This window comes from Eretmochelys imbricata, chromosome 1 (assembly GCF_965152235.1).
Source record: "Eretmochelys imbricata isolate rEreImb1 chromosome 1, rEreImb1.hap1, whole genome shotgun sequence".
Taxonomy (NCBI): domain Eukaryota; kingdom Metazoa; phylum Chordata; order Testudines; family Cheloniidae; genus Eretmochelys; species Eretmochelys imbricata.
Genome location: NC_135572.1, coordinates 359,274,322 through 359,291,286, shown reverse-complemented (window position 1 = coordinate 359,291,286; position 16,965 = coordinate 359,274,322). Strand labels below are relative to the sequence as shown.

Here is a 16,965-nt window from a genome sequence, read left to right as displayed (position 1 = left end):
TTGCATCTCCAGAGAGGCAGCCACTACCTCCCAGCTGGCCAGCACCCTCCCTGCTCACCGCCAGGCCAGCATCACGCCATCTCCCATTACTAGCATGTTAACATTCCCAGCAGTTAATTATCTCTGATCTGAAGGGAAATTATGCATAAATACAGTGAAGAAAAATATAATCACAACTCCCCTTTTATGAGAAACACTGCCAATTATGCAAAATTATGCAAGGACTTTTTGCAAGGACAGGAGGTTTTCAGTGGCTGGGCTTACAGGAGACTGCTCTCTGCCCCGTAATGGGCTGCACATTGCTTAACGGGAGAAGTGAGCGAACACAGATTTGTCTTACACTATTTAAATTATTTAGTAAATTACTCCAGAGCTGAGGGACGGTGCTTCCATCCCTCTCCTGAGAGAGAGGGGTGGAACCAGAACGCCAGCCAGCTAGAAGAAAACAGCTAGCCCGTCTTCACCACAACAGAGCCGGCTGGTGTGAAGACCAGATGGATGAGGGAAGAGAGGGCCACTTCATATACAGCAGCACTAACAGGCGGCAACACAGTTCCGTCAGTTGGAAATCTTTCGTATTACCAACGGTTGCGTTTAACGAACGGAAGTCTAATTTGGAGCTGCTAAGTGGTGTTGTCAAGGGGGCAGTGATGAATGCTCAGATGTGCAGCTCCGTAATGTGCTCATCTGAGTAGCGTCAGGTGACAATGCGCTCAGTCTAACCCCAGACCTGCTGGCGTGAGTCAAGGATTAAATCAGCTGCCCCTAGCCAGAGCAGCGCTGGGCTCATTGACAGGAGTGAAGCCCCCGAAACACAAGCCAGGTACAATAATAAGGAGCTAATGTTTAATTTTTCGTTTAAAGGCTGCAGCGATTGTTTGACAAGCAGCAGCTGCCTCCTGGGAAACTTGGACTGTTCTATTTCTAGTCTGTTCTGCTGTTTTATTTATTTACTCCTCTCTGCCGACTAATATTGCCAGGGGGACCTGCCTCCGAACAGGATGGCTGCTGCAGAGTTCAGGCTACTGTGGGCACTGCTTTGCTCCTATGGCCTCAGACTCCCAGGGCTCGGTGTTCAGGTGAGTGAATCCCAGCACAACCACCATCCCGTTGTCAGCAGTAAAATGAGACAGCAGAAGGACTGAACAGCAGAAGACTGGGCATTGCTCTGAATCCCAGAGAGGCCTCCTGCAACCTTCCCTTAGAAGTCAGTGGCAAAGACACAACTGTGGCTATCCAGAGACAGGTCAGATCAGAGGCAGCGGTGCCATGATCTTCCCGAGTCTCACGGGGAATGGTGCTCGGAAAACCTTCAGGCCAATTCAGAAGCATTCGCGATCTGACTTTCAGGAGCCTGGCTGTGCAAATTCACATCAAGTTTGTGAGTGTGCAATTACAACAACTGGGTTAATTGAACACCTGCAGGATCAGCTCCATCTATGGCTATTAGCCAAAATAGTCAGGGATGCAACTTCGTGCTCCGGGTGTCCCTAACCTCTGACTGCCAGAAGCTGGGACTGGACAACAGCAAATGGAGCACCCAATAATTGCTAGGGTGACCATATTTCCCTATGCTGAATACGGGACACCTGGTAAAATTACTCGTATTCAAGCGAGTTCAATGGCAATCAGAACTATGCAGTACAAACGTGCAAATTAACATAAAGTTGACTGAGCCCTGATTAAAAAGAAACACTGTGTAGCTGGATTTTTATTTATCTTAAAGGCTTTAGGGTTCACCTGGGGAGAGGTCACACACCAACACACACCTCTCACACACCCGGGGGTGGCGGGGGAGGAGAGAGAGAGAGAGAGAGAGAGAGACAGACAGACAGACTGACCCGACCCCTCCTGCCTGGCGCCCTCTGTGCCTGGCTGGGCCCCTGAGGTGGAACCACCTCTCCTAGTATCTGGCACCACATCTTCCCAAGGCAACACGTGGGGGAGGCACGCAAACTCACATGCCCTCCCCCAGATTTCTGCCAGGGTTCACATCAGAACATCGCCAGCAGCAGCCTTTCGGCACTGTGCGGGAGGGAAGGGACTGCTTTCAGCCGTGGGGCAGACCTCATCTCTTCCCCACTCCCCTGTGGTTGGAAGCAGCTTGTCCCTTCCTGCCCGCACAGTGTCAAAAGGCAGCTAACACCCCCAAGGTGCTGCTGGCCACTGACATAACCCAGCTGCCTCCTGTCCCCCAGCTACAGCATGGGCAGGAAGGGGTTAAGCCCTAAGGATGCATTGTGCACCAGGGCACAGGGAACCTGAGTGCAGGGGTGGGTGCGTCATGCTCCATGGGGGCAGGACCAAGTGTGGGGGGTAAAGAGGGGGCTAAACCCCTGGCCGGGAAGCTGCTGTGGAGCCTGCAGGATTGGGATGTGAACAGGTTGGAAATCGCTGCCCCCCACCACTGCACAGCTTAGCTAAGGGACTGAGAAGTTTCCCCGTTTCTGCGCTGCGTAGGGCTTTGGCACATGCAGGGCTTGGCTCCTCCTGGCCAGCGCCCCGGGTTGGAGGGTCCTGGGCTTTCCCAGGGTGCTGGCCCAGCCAGAGGCAGTGGGGGAAGGAAGGAAGGAGCCTGCCGGCCAGGCTGTTGGTGAGCTGACCACTCTGATCAGGGGGTGGGTCTCCGCACAGCGCTGGGAGCAGGATGCAACCCACCGGGGGAGCAGGGAGAGGACAGTGAGGGGAGAACACGTAAAGGGCCGATGGGTGGGCAGAAGAGGTGAGACATAACCAGTACTGCCTGGCGCCTGCCTGTGCTCACCAACCACCGCAACTTGCAGAGTTTCAGAGTAGCAGCCATGTTAGTCTGTATCCACAAAAAGAACAGGAGGGCTTGTGGCACCTTAGAGACTAACCAATTTATTTGAGCATAAGCTTTCGTGAGCTACAGCTCACTGCATCCTCCTTTTCTTTCAGCTTGCCGAGTGCAGGCAGTGTCGGCTGGAAACAGGCCGGAGCCCTGCTGGCCAAGGCCCAGCACACAGCAAGGACTGTGCTGATGTACCAGCAGGGGGAACAGCCAGCCCCGCATGCTGCAGCTTGGCCTTAACACTAGCCATGCACCCGCCCCCATCGTCGGCCACTGGACCCCCCACACTCACCGCTGGCGGGCGGGCAGCTGGCAAGCAGGGACCCAGCCAGCAGTAGGACCCACCAGTACTGGTTGGGGCAGGCGGGGAGAGACAGAAAATACGGGACAATCTGCCTGTTTGTAAGAAAAAGTCAGGACACCTGCAGGAAGGCTTAAATACAGGACTGTCCCTTTAAAAATGGGATGTTTATTCGGGTGACCAATCGTCCTGTTTTACTCATTCCCTCTGAAGCACCTGGCACTGGCCACTGTTGGAACATAGGACACTGGACCATTGCCTGCCCCGGTATGGCCGTTTTCATTCTTATGACACACGCAGATACATGGACATCAACACCCTATGTTCATCTCATGCAGCTGAGATGTGTCGGATTCAGCCAAGCCCTAAGCGACTCTAGGAACAGCGAAGGAGGACCAAATGGCCCAATCTCCTTGCACTTCCAGCAAGAACAAAACGGTGCCAATGCCGACACAATTTCCAGGGCCACAGAACTGTACCCAACGTTGCCAAACACACACAGCCTGTTAGACCAGCAGCAAAGGGCCAGAGTCAGGAAACACAAAGTTCCCACATTCTTACGCAGCCCCCTGGAGCGTTCGTTCAGTCTTGCTACAGCCCTCCAGGAAGAGGACCCCAGCTCACAGACACTTCAGATGTTCTGGGTGACATTTAATAGGCTAAGTAGTGTTCATAGAATCACAGAATATCAGGGTTGGAAGGGACCTCAGGAGGTCATCTAGTCCAACCCCCTGCTCAAAGCAGGACCAATCCCTAATTAAATCATCCCAGCCAGGAATTTGTCAAGCCTGACCTTAAAAATATCTAAGGAAGGAGATTCCACCACCTCCCTAGGTAACGCATTCCAGTCTTTCACCACCCTCCTAGTGAAAAAGTTTTTCCTATTATCCAACCGAAACCTCCCCCACTGCAACTTGAGACCATTACTCCTTGTTCTGTCATCTGCTACCACTCAGAACAGTCTAGATCCATCCTCTTTGGAACCTCCTTTCAGGTAGTTGAAAGCAGCTATCAAACCCCCCCTCATTCTTCTCTTCTGCAGACTAAACAATCCCACTTCCCTCAGCCTCTCCTCATGACTCATGTGTTCCAGTCCCCTCATCATTTTTGTTGCCCTCCGCTGGACGCTTTCCAATTTTTTCACATCCTTCTTGTAGTGTGGGGCCCAAAACTGGGCACAGTACTCCAGATGAGGCCTCACCAATGTCGAAAAGAGGGGAACAATCACGTCTCTCGATCTGCTGGCAATGCCCCTACATATACATCCCAAATACCATTGGCCTTCTTGGCAACAAGGGCACACTGTTGACTCATATCCAGCTTCTCATCCACTGTAACCCCTAGGTCCTTTCTGCAGAACTGCTGCCGAGCCATTCGGTCCCTAGTCTGTAGCGGTGCATGGGATTCTTCCACCCTAAGTGCAGGACTCTGCACTTGTCCTTGTTGAACCTCATCAGATTTCTTTTGGCCCAATCCTCTAATTTGTCTAGGTCCCTCTGTATCCTATCCCTGCCCTCCAGCGTATCTACCTCTCCTCCCAATTTAGTGTCATCTGTAAACTTGCTGAGGGTGCAATCCACACCATCCTCCAGATCATTGATGAAGATATTGAACAAAACAGGCCCCAGGACCGAACCCTGGGGCACTCCGCTTGATACCGGCTGCCAACTAGACATGGAGCCATTGATCACTACCCGCTGAGCTGACAATCTAGCCAGCTTGCTATCCACCTTATAGTCCATTCATCCAGCCCATACTTCTTTAACTTGCTGGCAAGAATACTGTGGGAGACAGTGTCAAAAGCTTTGCTAAACTCAAGGAACTACACGTCCACTGCTTTCCCCTCATCCACAGAGCCAGTTATCTCGTCATAAAAGGCAATTAGATTCGTCAGGCATGACTTGCCCTTAGTGAATCCATGCTGACTGTTCCTGATCACTTTCCTCTCCTCTAAGTGCTTCAGAATTGATTCCTTGAGGACCTGCTCCAGGATTTTTCCAGGGACTGAGGTGAGGCTGACTGGCCTGTAGTTCCCAGGATCCTCCTTCCCTTTTTTAAAGATGGGCACTACATTAGCCTTTTTCCAGTCGTCCGGTACTTCCCCCGATTGCCATGAGTTTTCAAAGATAATGGCCAATGGCTCTGCAATCACATCCGCCAACTCCTTTAGCACTCTCAGATGCAACGCATCTGGCCCCATGGACTTGTGCTCGGCCAGGTTTTCTAAATAGTCCCGAATCACTCCTGCATGCCCGAGCAATATTTTTATACTCTTCCCTGGTCATTTGTCCAATCTTCCATTTCTTGTAAACTTTTTTTGTTTTTAAGATCAGCAAGGATTTCACTGTTAAGCCAAGCTGGTCGCCTGCCATATTTACTATTCTTTCTACACATCGGGATGGTTTGTCCCTGTAACCTCAATAAGGATTCTTTAAAATACAGCCAGCTCTCCTGGACTCCTTTCCCCCTCATGTTATTCTCCCAGGGGATCCTGCCCATCAGTTCCCTGAGGGAGTCAAAGTCTGCTTTTCTGAAGTCCAGGGTCCGTATACTGCTGCTCTCCTTTCTTCCTTGTGTTAGGATCCTGAACTCGACCATTTCATGGTCACTGCCTCCCAGGTTCCCATCCACTTTTGCTTCCCCTACTAACTCTTCCCGGTTTGTGAGCAGCAGGTCAAAAAGAGCTCTGCTCCTAGTTGGTTCCTCCAGCACTTGCACCAGGAAATTGTCCCCTACGCTTTCCAAAAACTTCCTGGATTGTCTGTGCACCGCTGTATTGCTCTCCCAGCAGATATCAGGGTGATTGAAGTCTCCCATCAGAACCAGGGCCTGCGATCTAGTAACTTCCGTGAGTTGCTGGAAGAAAGCCTCATCCACCTCATCCCACTGGTCCGGTGGTCTATAGCAGACTCCCACCACGACATCACCCTTGTTGCTCACACTTCTAATCTTAATCCAGAGACACTCAAGTTTTTGCCCACAGCATCACACTGGATGCTCATGTTCAGCTGATAATCCATCATGAGCCCCAAATCTTTTAGAGCCCCTGCTTCCCAGGCTAGAGTCCGCTGTCCTGTACATGTGACCTGCATGCTTTGTGCCCAGATGGATACCTTTACATTTAGCTGTGTTAATGGTTTGCTTGCGCCCAGCTTACCAAGCGATCCAGCTCTGTATCAGTGACCTGGTCTCTTCATTCTTTACCACTTCTCCAATGTGCGTGTCCACTGCAAACTTCATCAGTGCTGATCTGATGTTTTCTCCCAGGTCACTGACGAAGTGTTAAATAGAGTAGGGCCTAGAACCAGTCCCCGGTCAATAACCAGCTGTGCCACAGGCTCCCTGGCTGAGCCAGTTCACCTCTGCTGTGGCTCAGTTCCCTGTCAGTACACGCAGACGGGGGGGAGATTGCTGGGAAGAGATGGCTTCCACTGGGCGCTCTTAAAAAGGATAGGGACCCAGCAAAGAGCAGAATGGAGGGCTCGTTGAGTGCCAGCAAGCTGGGCAGGACAGAAACATCAGGACAGACCCTTCCCCCATGAGCCAGGCACAGTTGAGCCAAGATGCCCTGAGGGTCTGTCTCCACGGCAAGCAGAAACCCACAGAGCCCAGGACTCGGGCTCCCGGGGACAGTGCCAAAAGCAGCTGTGTGGACGCTCACGCTCGGAAGCAGGGGGGAGAGGGTGCGGAGGGGTTCAGAGCCCAAGCTCCAGCTCAAACCTGAACATCTACACGGCCATCTTTAGTGCTGCAGCGTGAGTCTGTGTCTGCCAACCTGGGCTCAGACTCGCTGCCGTGGGTTTCTGCTTGCCATGGAGACATACCCTGGGAGACTCCCTCTTGGTCTAGAGGGCAATGGGCTGGTGTGGGTTAGTACGGAGCCTGTAAGAGGACAGAGGAGGCTGGTGCCCTGGAAATAGGCAGCACGGAAGAGGTTATAAGGGGGAAGAGATGGGAGACGCAAAGGAGGCATCAAGGGTGGCGTTGCAGGTGGTACAGGGTGGATAATGTGATACGAGAGACTTCGGCAGGGCTGGGCAGGGCCTTGAAGCTGCATATAATTGGGAAGAAGGAAGCAGGGTGGAATTGTACGCACCACCCCGTGGGAGGGCTACACACAACAGCGATCGCAGGAGTGGAGATCAGGAAGGTAGATGGCCACTGAAGAACAGAGAGCCCCCGCCCCGTGCAGGCATCTGCAGCCATGAGTGCAAAATGTCACCCCCACCCCGTCAGCAATCGCATGGGTGGGAACTGCAGCACAGGGTGCCGGGACATGCAGGCCCAGGCAGCAGGGCTCTGTGGAAGACATGGGCCCCTAGTAAGAGGGTGAGGGGATGGCACATGCCTGGAGAGGGGTGGCCGCAGCACTCTGCTTGGGCTTGAGTGGGGAGCCACGTCACCTGCAGGAGGGAGCAGATGCAGGAGCGAGTGATTCAGCAGCAGCCAATGCCTGCGAGGTGGAGGTGACAGCGGGTGGCTCACAGAACGTAGCAATGGCAGGTGCAGAGGAGAACTCTGGAGCGGCAGGAGACTCCAAGGTTACCAGCCTGAGGTCCTGCCTCTCTAACCCCAGCACCCTGCGAATTAAATCGCTCCCTTGTTAGCACCAAGCTGGAATGAATTTGAGACACGCCCCGAGCCTAGAGGGGTCTAGCCACTAGTCAGTGCTCCAGTGTCCCCTTCCCGCAGAGACACGGTGCCTGGCAGGCTGAGACAGACCCAGCCAACAGGACAGCGACTTGAACGTTGCAGGGGAGAGACAGGAATGGATCTGGAGCCAACTGTGTCCCTGTGCTAATGAGCAGGGTCCTCCTCTCCCCAGGGCCGGAATTCATTCGTTCGTTCGTGTTGCCAGAGCAAGGCGGAGCTCCAGCAGCATGGGCCCTGCACTGCCTGCTCTAGGCTGAGCATCTGCAGAGCCGACGCTGCAAGAGAGATGGAGAGCAGCACCACAGCTGGCCGGGGGAGCGGAGCAGCAGCCAAGCGAGCATGGGAAGAGCAGTGGGCACCTGGGCATGGGCACCACACAAAGCAACGCTGCGCTATGGGAAAGGCAGACGCTGCGCTGGCAGGGAAAAGCCCCAATCTCAGGCAGCCGGAAGGGGATACAGATATTTCAGTAGCAACCACAGATCCACCCAGGACAGCACCACCAGCAAATAACTTCCCCTGAAATAATCCCAGATTAAAAGGCAGCTCTAGAGGGGGGACAGGCTATTTACTCGCGGCAGCGATTAGATGCCATGCACCATCTAAATCAGCACCTCCTGCTACGGTGCTGGAAATGGGGGAGAGGGGAGGTGAGAGGTCCGACTGGGCTCTGCTAGGTCCCCGCAGCCTCTGCAGATGCCACCAGCCTCTCCAGGCCACGACCTGGTTTGCCAAGACAGCTCCCATGGCCTGGACAACTCAGAATAATGAGATTATCTGCAAACATGGCACACGCCGCGCTCCAGCAGGACAGCTTAAAACCCCTCATGGGGTATTTACAGCCCCCGCTAAGGGCTAGCCACTAACAGCACACACACCCCCTTCAGCCTCGCGTAGGACTCTTACGCAGACAAAAAACAGAACAGGGAGGCTTTCGATGACCTCCACTGGAGCGTGGAGCTGGCAATTTCTTACCAGCAAATTAACGTGAGCGGTGATCTGAGTGCCACGCGTAGGCACCAGCGCAAGAGACGCAGAGCGAGGCGGGCTGTGCCGATGAGGAGAACACCACACTTTGTTTGACCCTCCTGCCTGTTTCCGCACCAGAGCCAGGACGCGAGGACAGGCCCTGTTACATAACACTCCAGCTGATGGCGCAGCAGGCTAACCTAGCGTGATCACCCAGGGCCTGTCGGGAGGCCAGCTTCCCGGGGTAGCCTGCCCAAGAAGGGAGCTATTTGTTCCAAGTGCCAAGTTTGATTTCTTGAGAATTACCCCCAAGAGGGGGAGGTGAAAGGGCAAATAGACTGAAAAAGCAAGCGTGCACTTGCCGTAAGGCTGCAAAACCAAACCAGCACATGGGTGCCCCGGCACCACTGGTCCCTCTAAGCGGTGCGCATGTGCACGCAGATCCTAAACCCCGCACACACGGTGACACACCGTGCGCACAACAATTTGCACACCAGAAATTTTTTGCGCATACAGCCTGTCAAAAATTGGAGGGAACATTGCCCGGCAACCCTCCACAACGCCTTCCCTTGCATCACCCCAATTCTGCTCATGTTGGTAAGAATCCTGCATGGCAACGGGCTGGAAGGAGTAAGGTCCCTGCAGTTCTCCACGCCGTTAACGGGAAACACCCCAATGTCTTGTGCCACCTTCTGCACGGGGAGGGGAAGCAGCAAGTGCAATGCAGCTGCAGGCTGGGTAAGCCGGGTGTGCACACAGCAGGGAATACTCCTGCACTGGCCAAAGGGACACCACAGGCCCCCTCTCGCAGGCTGTCATATCATTTTGGGGGCGTGCGGCTACGCAGGGCGCATGCCTATGCTGCCAGAGGAGAGCGCAGATGCAATTTCACATTAAATTATTTTGGCAGCAGTAGGCACACGCTGTCAGCTCGGCACACACTAACATTCATCACGCCGTGCAACTGCTGACATTCAGCTAACTAAGAGCGGGATCAATTTAAGAAAAACTATTAAAGATTTAAAAAGATTAACAAAGCGTCATAACACGGTGATGTATGACCCTCATTTTATTTGTGGGGCCCCATCTTTTATCCACTGCGAAGCAGCTGCATGTTTTACCTATTAAGTTACAGGTGCTCCTTAGAATCCTGTCCCCAGTAACAAGCACGGGGGGGGGGGTGCGAGGGGGGTGCCTTAAGCCTAGCACTGACTGCACAAGGACCCCAGCGATGGAGAGAGCGTGCCCAGAGGGAACGAAAGCCACTAAATCTCCCTGCTTGGGAGGCAGCAAACAAGAGTTCAGCATTTTAAAGAGAGCCCTTTGTGATCCTGGCAGACAAGATCAAACTCGACAGCTCTCGCAACTGAAACGTTGGCCTCGCCTTATGTTTCAGGCTTTACTCTGGATTTTAAATTGATGTTGCTCCTGTGGACAATTTAACCAACATTTATTTTTTAAACCGTCAAAGCGCAGCAGCCCTCCAGCACGTGCAGCTGTGGGACACCTCTGCTCAGTAACGAACGAGACAAAGAGCAGGCTGCATGGGGCCATGCTGTCCACACGCCCCCCTCGACAGGGCCCTGTGGATTTTGGAACGGGCCCTTCTGTCCACATGGGGACCTGGATAAGAACCTAACTCCCCTCCTGTATCCAGGCTTACGCAGACAGCACTTGGACTGAACGCCTTCTCCCTCTCTGCCGGGGGGGGGGGGGGGAGAGAGAGAGAGGATGTCGGGGGAAGGCAGGTAGGGGGCTCTACAGCCTGGGTAGTGAAGCACAGGGGCAGGCTGCATGGGGAAGACTTCGATCTAAAGGGATAACTGGCCTAGGCTGAAGGATCTGACTTTAATGGTATTAACATACCTTTGGAGCCTTCAGCCATGATATTAAAGGGACCCCCCCCTTTCAAGGCCATGCCCTGGGATTTCAGTGACATTAAACCTAGGTAAACATGTGGTTTAAACTCAACCATGGCAGCCCCTCGGGGGCCCTGCCCAGCTTCCCTGAGTTATTACGGGCTAGGCACACGGCATGCAGAGACCACTCTGTAGGACTGAGACAGGAATTGGGCTGCTTTATCAACATGGGCCAATGACACAATGGCCAGCGGCTTCAGGTTCCTGAGCCCTTCCTGACCGGCAAGGGACTGCTGAGAATCACTTTGCTTTAGCCAGCTGCATAGCTACCCCAGGATGCCCCAGTGCAGGCTGACTGCCCACAGTCTCCAGTGGACAGCCAGCCTGGCAGCAGCCCTGCTACCCCCCCACGCCGGATAGCAACGCCCCAGAGAACACCGTGCTCTGGAACCAGCTCCCACCACACAACAGCGCCCCCACTGGCCAAGTAAGGAATTGTACCGATGGGCTCCCGAGACGCATCCTTGTGCGGTGTCAGACGTACGGCTACTGTGCACAGGCCTCAAAGCAGGCACCACGCTGCAGGGCCAACCAGCCCCAGGGCTTTCCTTGGCTCGTAGCCCTGTGACCATTTCCACGTGGACTGCTTCGCCTAACAGTCCCCAGTGCGGCAGCAGCAATGTACAGGTTACGTGCGCTTATCCTGTTTGCCTTCTCGTTCCCCTTTCCAGGCCGCAAGGGCTCCAAACAATTCCAGCCTGAGGACGGCAGGAGGTGAGCTCTCCTATTGTGCCACCAGGCAAAGAAAGCCCCAAGGAAAGCTCGTTCCCTTTCTCTAGGCCACGAACCTTTTGGTGCTGCTGCTCGCGTTCCAACACCTCCCCCTCCCGCCTCGGCTGCAGGGCGAAGAGCGGAGCCAAACACGCCAGTAAATTGGAAAAAGGGTGCTTGCAACACACGAGGGAATTGAAAAGGGCAAATTGTGTTTAAATCCGAGGGCTCTTTCCATTTCAACGATCATCATCAATCAGGCCAGGTTCGTCAATCAGTCCAGGACAAGTGCTGTTGGGGACCCTATGTTTCAGTCGCCACCCCCTCACCTTTTGCAACGTAGCACGATGGGAAAGAGCCGGCGGCCCAGAAGCTGCAATACCCTGAGGATGTCTGAGCTAGCATTCCAACAATAAAGCAGCAGCAAACACGTGGACTCAAGGCCTACCAGAGAGCTCGGTGTGGAGACCACTGCCTGACACGCTGTCTCCAGTCATTTCACTGCTCCTTGCCATCCCCGCCGCTGTCTGCTATACCCAGGTTGTCACACCTTACGAGGCTGTGAGCTCCCAATCCTGTATCGGGACCCCCAGGCTCTACCACAAGACAACTAATAATCATCATCATAATGTCACGCTGCATGGGCAGAACCACGTGGATCCTTACCCCAGAGATATCTGCCACCCGGTGTATTGGCACCTCTTTCTTGCTGTGCAATCCTTTGCCATTCTTGATAGCCCTGTTGGAGGGAAAAACAAACAAAATATAATCAGCGTGGGAAAGCAAAGCGAGCTGTGCCATCTGCACGGCGCACGCCGGATGGCACCAACAGCTCGGCACCATGCGCGAGGGGAGCCCAGACACGCTCGTTAGCCTGCTAATCCCAATTACTGGTATTCAGCTGCTCACCTGAGCTAAGCATGTACCTGATCAGAGAGAACATTTGTAGACGTTACCAAATTAAATGGCTTTGTTCCCCGCACAAGGAAAGGAATCAACAGGAAGAGCACACCGGGGAGAATCAAAAGTAATAAATGTTTCTTTCAGCGCTTAATCACATGAAATATTTTAAATGCAAAATACGCAGCCAACTTTCCAATTCTAATGGAAATAAGTTCCTCCAGGTAAAAAAGAAAAAGATAAGATAAGATAAGTAGCCTGAATGAAGCAATACTGTACAAGGAAGTCATTTAGCAGCCACAAAAATTAGCAAATGCTACAGAACTGACATGAAGCCCCATTTTCAATTCCATCTGCAGCCATAACTATTAGAGCATATTAACAAGAAGAGAAGAATTGCCACGACAGATCATCTCAGTCCAGCCTGGGCAGCAGTCTTACTCTCCCCCTCAGCTCTGATAGCCTGCTGCCTTGCTGCCATCCTAGCACCGAGCTCTAGTGAGCAGATTTCGTCTATGGGGTAGGGAGCTTTGCCCACAATCCTAAAGGAGTATGAGGCACACCTAAAAGGTAAGTAATTGCCTCCTTCTGACCCTCCTGGGATAGGCATCTTCGAAACCTAAGACTCCAATATCCAGCCCCAAGCCGTGCCTGAACAAGCCACTGATCATGTGTCTGTGCTGCAGCTAGCCCAATGGGGTGCTGCCCCATGACTGGGGCTCCTAGCCACTAATGCAAAATAATGATCAATGAAATAATAAAATTTACAAACAACAAGGGTCCCAGTCCAGTCTCCTGCTTGCAGCAACCGCCAGCATAGGATAGTGCAACTTGGCCAATTATTAGGGGCAGGGAAGAGATTCCTCTGTACACCAGCTTTCATCCGGAAGCAGGAGATACAGCCGTTCTTGGAGCCTGACTATCCGACTCCCCCCTGCTGCGAGTCCCTTAGCTCAACTATGATGTATTACAAATGGATTTAAAGGGGAGTTGCAGCGATATATTTTAGAAATACTGAATGAAAGAGCTTCGGAGTCCAAATGGTCCCGCCCGGAGACAAGTTGTTCCCCCCACCTCCACCGGTGTTGCAAGTCTTGCAACATTTGGGGTTTTATGTAAAGACCCAACTCCTGGAGTCATGTGAGAGTCTCACATAAGAAACTGCTAGCCCTTGTGGTTCCGGAGAAAAGCTTGAAAACATGAGCCCCTGAAGGTTTGAACACCAGAAGGCAAATTTAAACAAACAATTTGTACAAGCCTGGAAGATAATAGGGTGATAAGTAACAGCCAATGCAGACTTGTCAAGAATAAATCATGTCAAACTAATCTAATTTCCTTTTTTGACAGTGTAACCATCCTAGTGGATGCAGGGAGGGGGAAGAGAGGGAAGCAGTAGCCATGATACAGAATGATGTGCGTAAGGCTTTTGACAGTGTCCCATATCACATGCTCATAAGCGACCTAGGGAAATGGGGTCTAGATGAAATGGTTATAAGATGGGCGCACAACTAGTCGAAAGACCGTACTCAAAGAGTAACTATCACTGGTTCACTGTCACAGCATGTATCTAGTGGGGTCCCACAGGGGTCAGTCCAGGGTCTGGTACTATTCGGTACTTTCATTAATGACTTGGATAATGGAGTGGACAGTGTGCTCATAACATTCACAGATGACACCAAACTGGGAGGGGCTGCAAGCACTTTGGACGACAGGATTAGAATTCAAAACGAACTTGAGAAATTGGGGAACTGATCTGAAATCAGTCAGATGAAATTCAATACAGATAAGTGCAAAGTACTTCACTTATCGCTTCTCTACATGGCACGTTACTGTGGCAAGCCAGGGTGTGCATCTACAGCACACCAGTTTACCTGCAGTAACACCCCGAGTGCTTGATCTTGAGTAGTATCTAGAAAGATTTGTTCAGGCTATGTCTGTAGGGCAGGAAAACTGTTTGAAGCCATCCCTAGAGGCAATGCATTGGAATGGGTTCCCTAGGGAGGTGGTGGAATCTCCATCCTTAGAGGTTTTTAAGGCCCAGCTTGACAAAGCCCTGGCTGGGATGATTTAGTTGGTGTTGGTCGTGCTTTGAGTAGGGGGTTGAATTAGATGATCTCCTGAGGTTTCTTCCAACCCTAATCTTCTATGATTCTTCTGTGATCTGGGGAGGATGAGATGTTGGCCAGTGGTGTGACATCTTCCTCGTGTTCCTGGAAAGGCTCTTTGGTTTGACAGGCCTGGAGACCCAGGAGGATGGAGAGGGTGTATGTCAGTCCCCCTGATCAGTGGTGGTTGAGGAAAGCGTTGCCTGCATGCCACCCACAGTTCCCAATACGGCCAGTACGGGGAAATAGGAATACAGGGTGGCATCCATGGGTGCCTGTAACAAGGCCCTGGCTTGGTTCTAGTGTCCTGATATCGAGGGGGCGCAAAGGATTCAGGCTGTGCTCTCCCTTGACATGACGGTGGGGTGTGCAGTGTAACTGAGTAGTCCACCTCACTACAGAAGAGGGGGCAGCTCTAGGTGGCGAGGGAGTGTGCGGTATCGTTTGCCTCTCTGGAGGAGAGGCACGAATTGCTGGTAGTTTGCTATGGAGAGGTGGTGACTCGGTGGTTTCAGAAACAACCAGGTCTCTTGGGAACCTGAACTCTGTGGTACCAGCACGATCAGTATGGGCACCGCGTGATGCGAGTGCATGGGTGCCATAGGAAGTCTAGGCATCAGCGCAGATGGCGTGGGTGCCAAGCTCAGCTGAAGTCTAACAAGTAGCCAACAGGTGGCACCAAGGGCTTCACCCACGCCAAGGGCTTCGCCAGTGCCGAGGCACTCAGAGCCGTGTGTTTGGGGGGGTAGCTGGTTCCCACTGAGATTTCTGATCTGTCTTTGTCAGTACCCCTGCTATGTGATCCTGCCCTCTCAGGGGCCTTGGAACAACCAGTAATGCCGGCACCCGAGCGATGAAAGGAGCTGGGTCTCACTCCAGAAGACGAGGGGGCCACTGACCCAGAGGGTGTTTCTTGTCATCCTGACTAGAAACTGAAGACTTTCTCTTCACAGTGTGCAGTGAGCGTGGGGCGGCAGATGATGTTGCCGATGGAAACCGCTGCACAAGAGAGGTAGCGGGGTCAGGATCTGAGTCAGCCACAACGAGCCTTCCATCATAATTAATTTTAGTTTCGGGTCACAGGCCTTTTGGCCTGCATTTTCAATTCGAGGCAGTGGGTGCTCCCCTCCCAGAGAACAAACGCACTGTGAGTGTCCGTCACTCACAGGGATGGCCTTGGGGCAGGAGAGGCACCTCTTAAACCCGGGGGAGCTGGGCATAACCCTGTGCAGGGAGAACTTTGCTGTCGGGAAGAATGCAGGAACCTACACTAAGCTAGAAGGTAATGGGGAGGAAAGAACAGAAAGAAAAGTTTGGGTCTGGTCAGCTTTTTGAGAGAAGAAAATAAAGGGAGGAAGCAACCAATATCTGCTCTGAACGGTACCTTATTACCGCCAAAGGCACGAACGATGCTGTGAAGGGCTCTGCGAGGGATTCCATCCCAGACCCAGGGGAGCTGAGAAGGAAGTAAGGGCGATTGGACCGCACAGTACTATAGACGCCGTTCGTAGTGCAAGAGGGGGAGGAGCACATGGGCAGCCCAACGGGCAGTGCTACCAAAGATGTCCGATCCCAGGGGCAGGGACATTAGCTCACCTAACATGGAGCACCCACAGGGACACATCTCAAAGAAGAACTCGGAGTTCTAGTGGATCACAAATTGAATGAGAGTCAACAATGTGATGCAATTGAGAAAAAGGCTGCTATCATCCTGGGGTGTGTTAACAGGAGCATCTTATGTAAAATGGGAGGTAACTGTCTGGATCTACTCAGCACTGGTGAGGCCTCAGATGGAGTACTATGTCCAGTTCTGAGCGCCACACATCAGGAAAGATGTAAATAAATTGGAGAGAGTCCAGAGGACAGCAACCAAAACAATGAAAGGTTTAGAAGACCTGACCTATGAGGAAAGGTTAAAAAACTGGACGTGTTTAGTCTTGAGAAGAGAAGGCTGAATGGGGACTTGATAACAGTCTTCACATATGTAAAAGGTAGTTATAGGAAGACTGATCAGTTGCTCTCCATGTCCACACCAAGGGTAGGATAAGAAATACCTGACTTACTCTGCAGCAAGAGATGTTGCTTAGATATTAGGAAAACTTTCTGGCAACAAGGAGAGTTAAGCACGGGGACCGTCACCCAGAGAGGTTGTGGAATCCCTGGTAGAGGTTTAAGAACAGATTGGACTTAATCCTGCCTCAGAGCAGGGGGCTGGACTAGATGACCTCTCAAAGCGCCTTCCAGCCTAACATTTCCATGGTTCTGAGACCCACCCAACATTGGCTTAAAAACCAGGACATTAAAAACAATTGAAATCAATCTTATAGATCCCAGGCCAGAAGGGACCACTGTGATCACCTGCTCTGACCTCCTGTACAGCACAGGCCACAGGACTTCCCTGGATTAACTCCTGGTGGAGTAAAAAGTGGTTAAAAGGATGGCAAGTTAAAACGCAGCGGGAGCTGAAGAGCTCCTGACTTTCAGGGTACTACACCCGTAACACCAACGTTGCTCTGCCTTCTAGTCTATCACCTTTGTGGACTGCTTGCAAATGCAACTGCATGAGAAGCCATCCAGGCTATTTGTAAAGTTTTC

The 16,965-nt window shown here is 52.4% G+C and overlaps 1 protein-coding gene across 1 annotated transcript in view; it reads right to left on the bottom strand.

The window, feature by feature from the left end:
• Positions 1 to 16,965, bottom strand: part of SND1 (staphylococcal nuclease and tudor domain containing 1) — a 501,059-nt gene that overhangs the window by 230,688 nt on the left and 253,406 nt on the right. Inside the window, exon 14 of the mRNA XM_077837914.1 lies at positions 12,032 to 12,104. Coding sequence (XP_077694040.1) covers positions 12,032 to 12,104 — 73 coding nt within the window. The remainder of the gene's footprint in view (positions 1 to 12,031; positions 12,105 to 16,965) is intronic.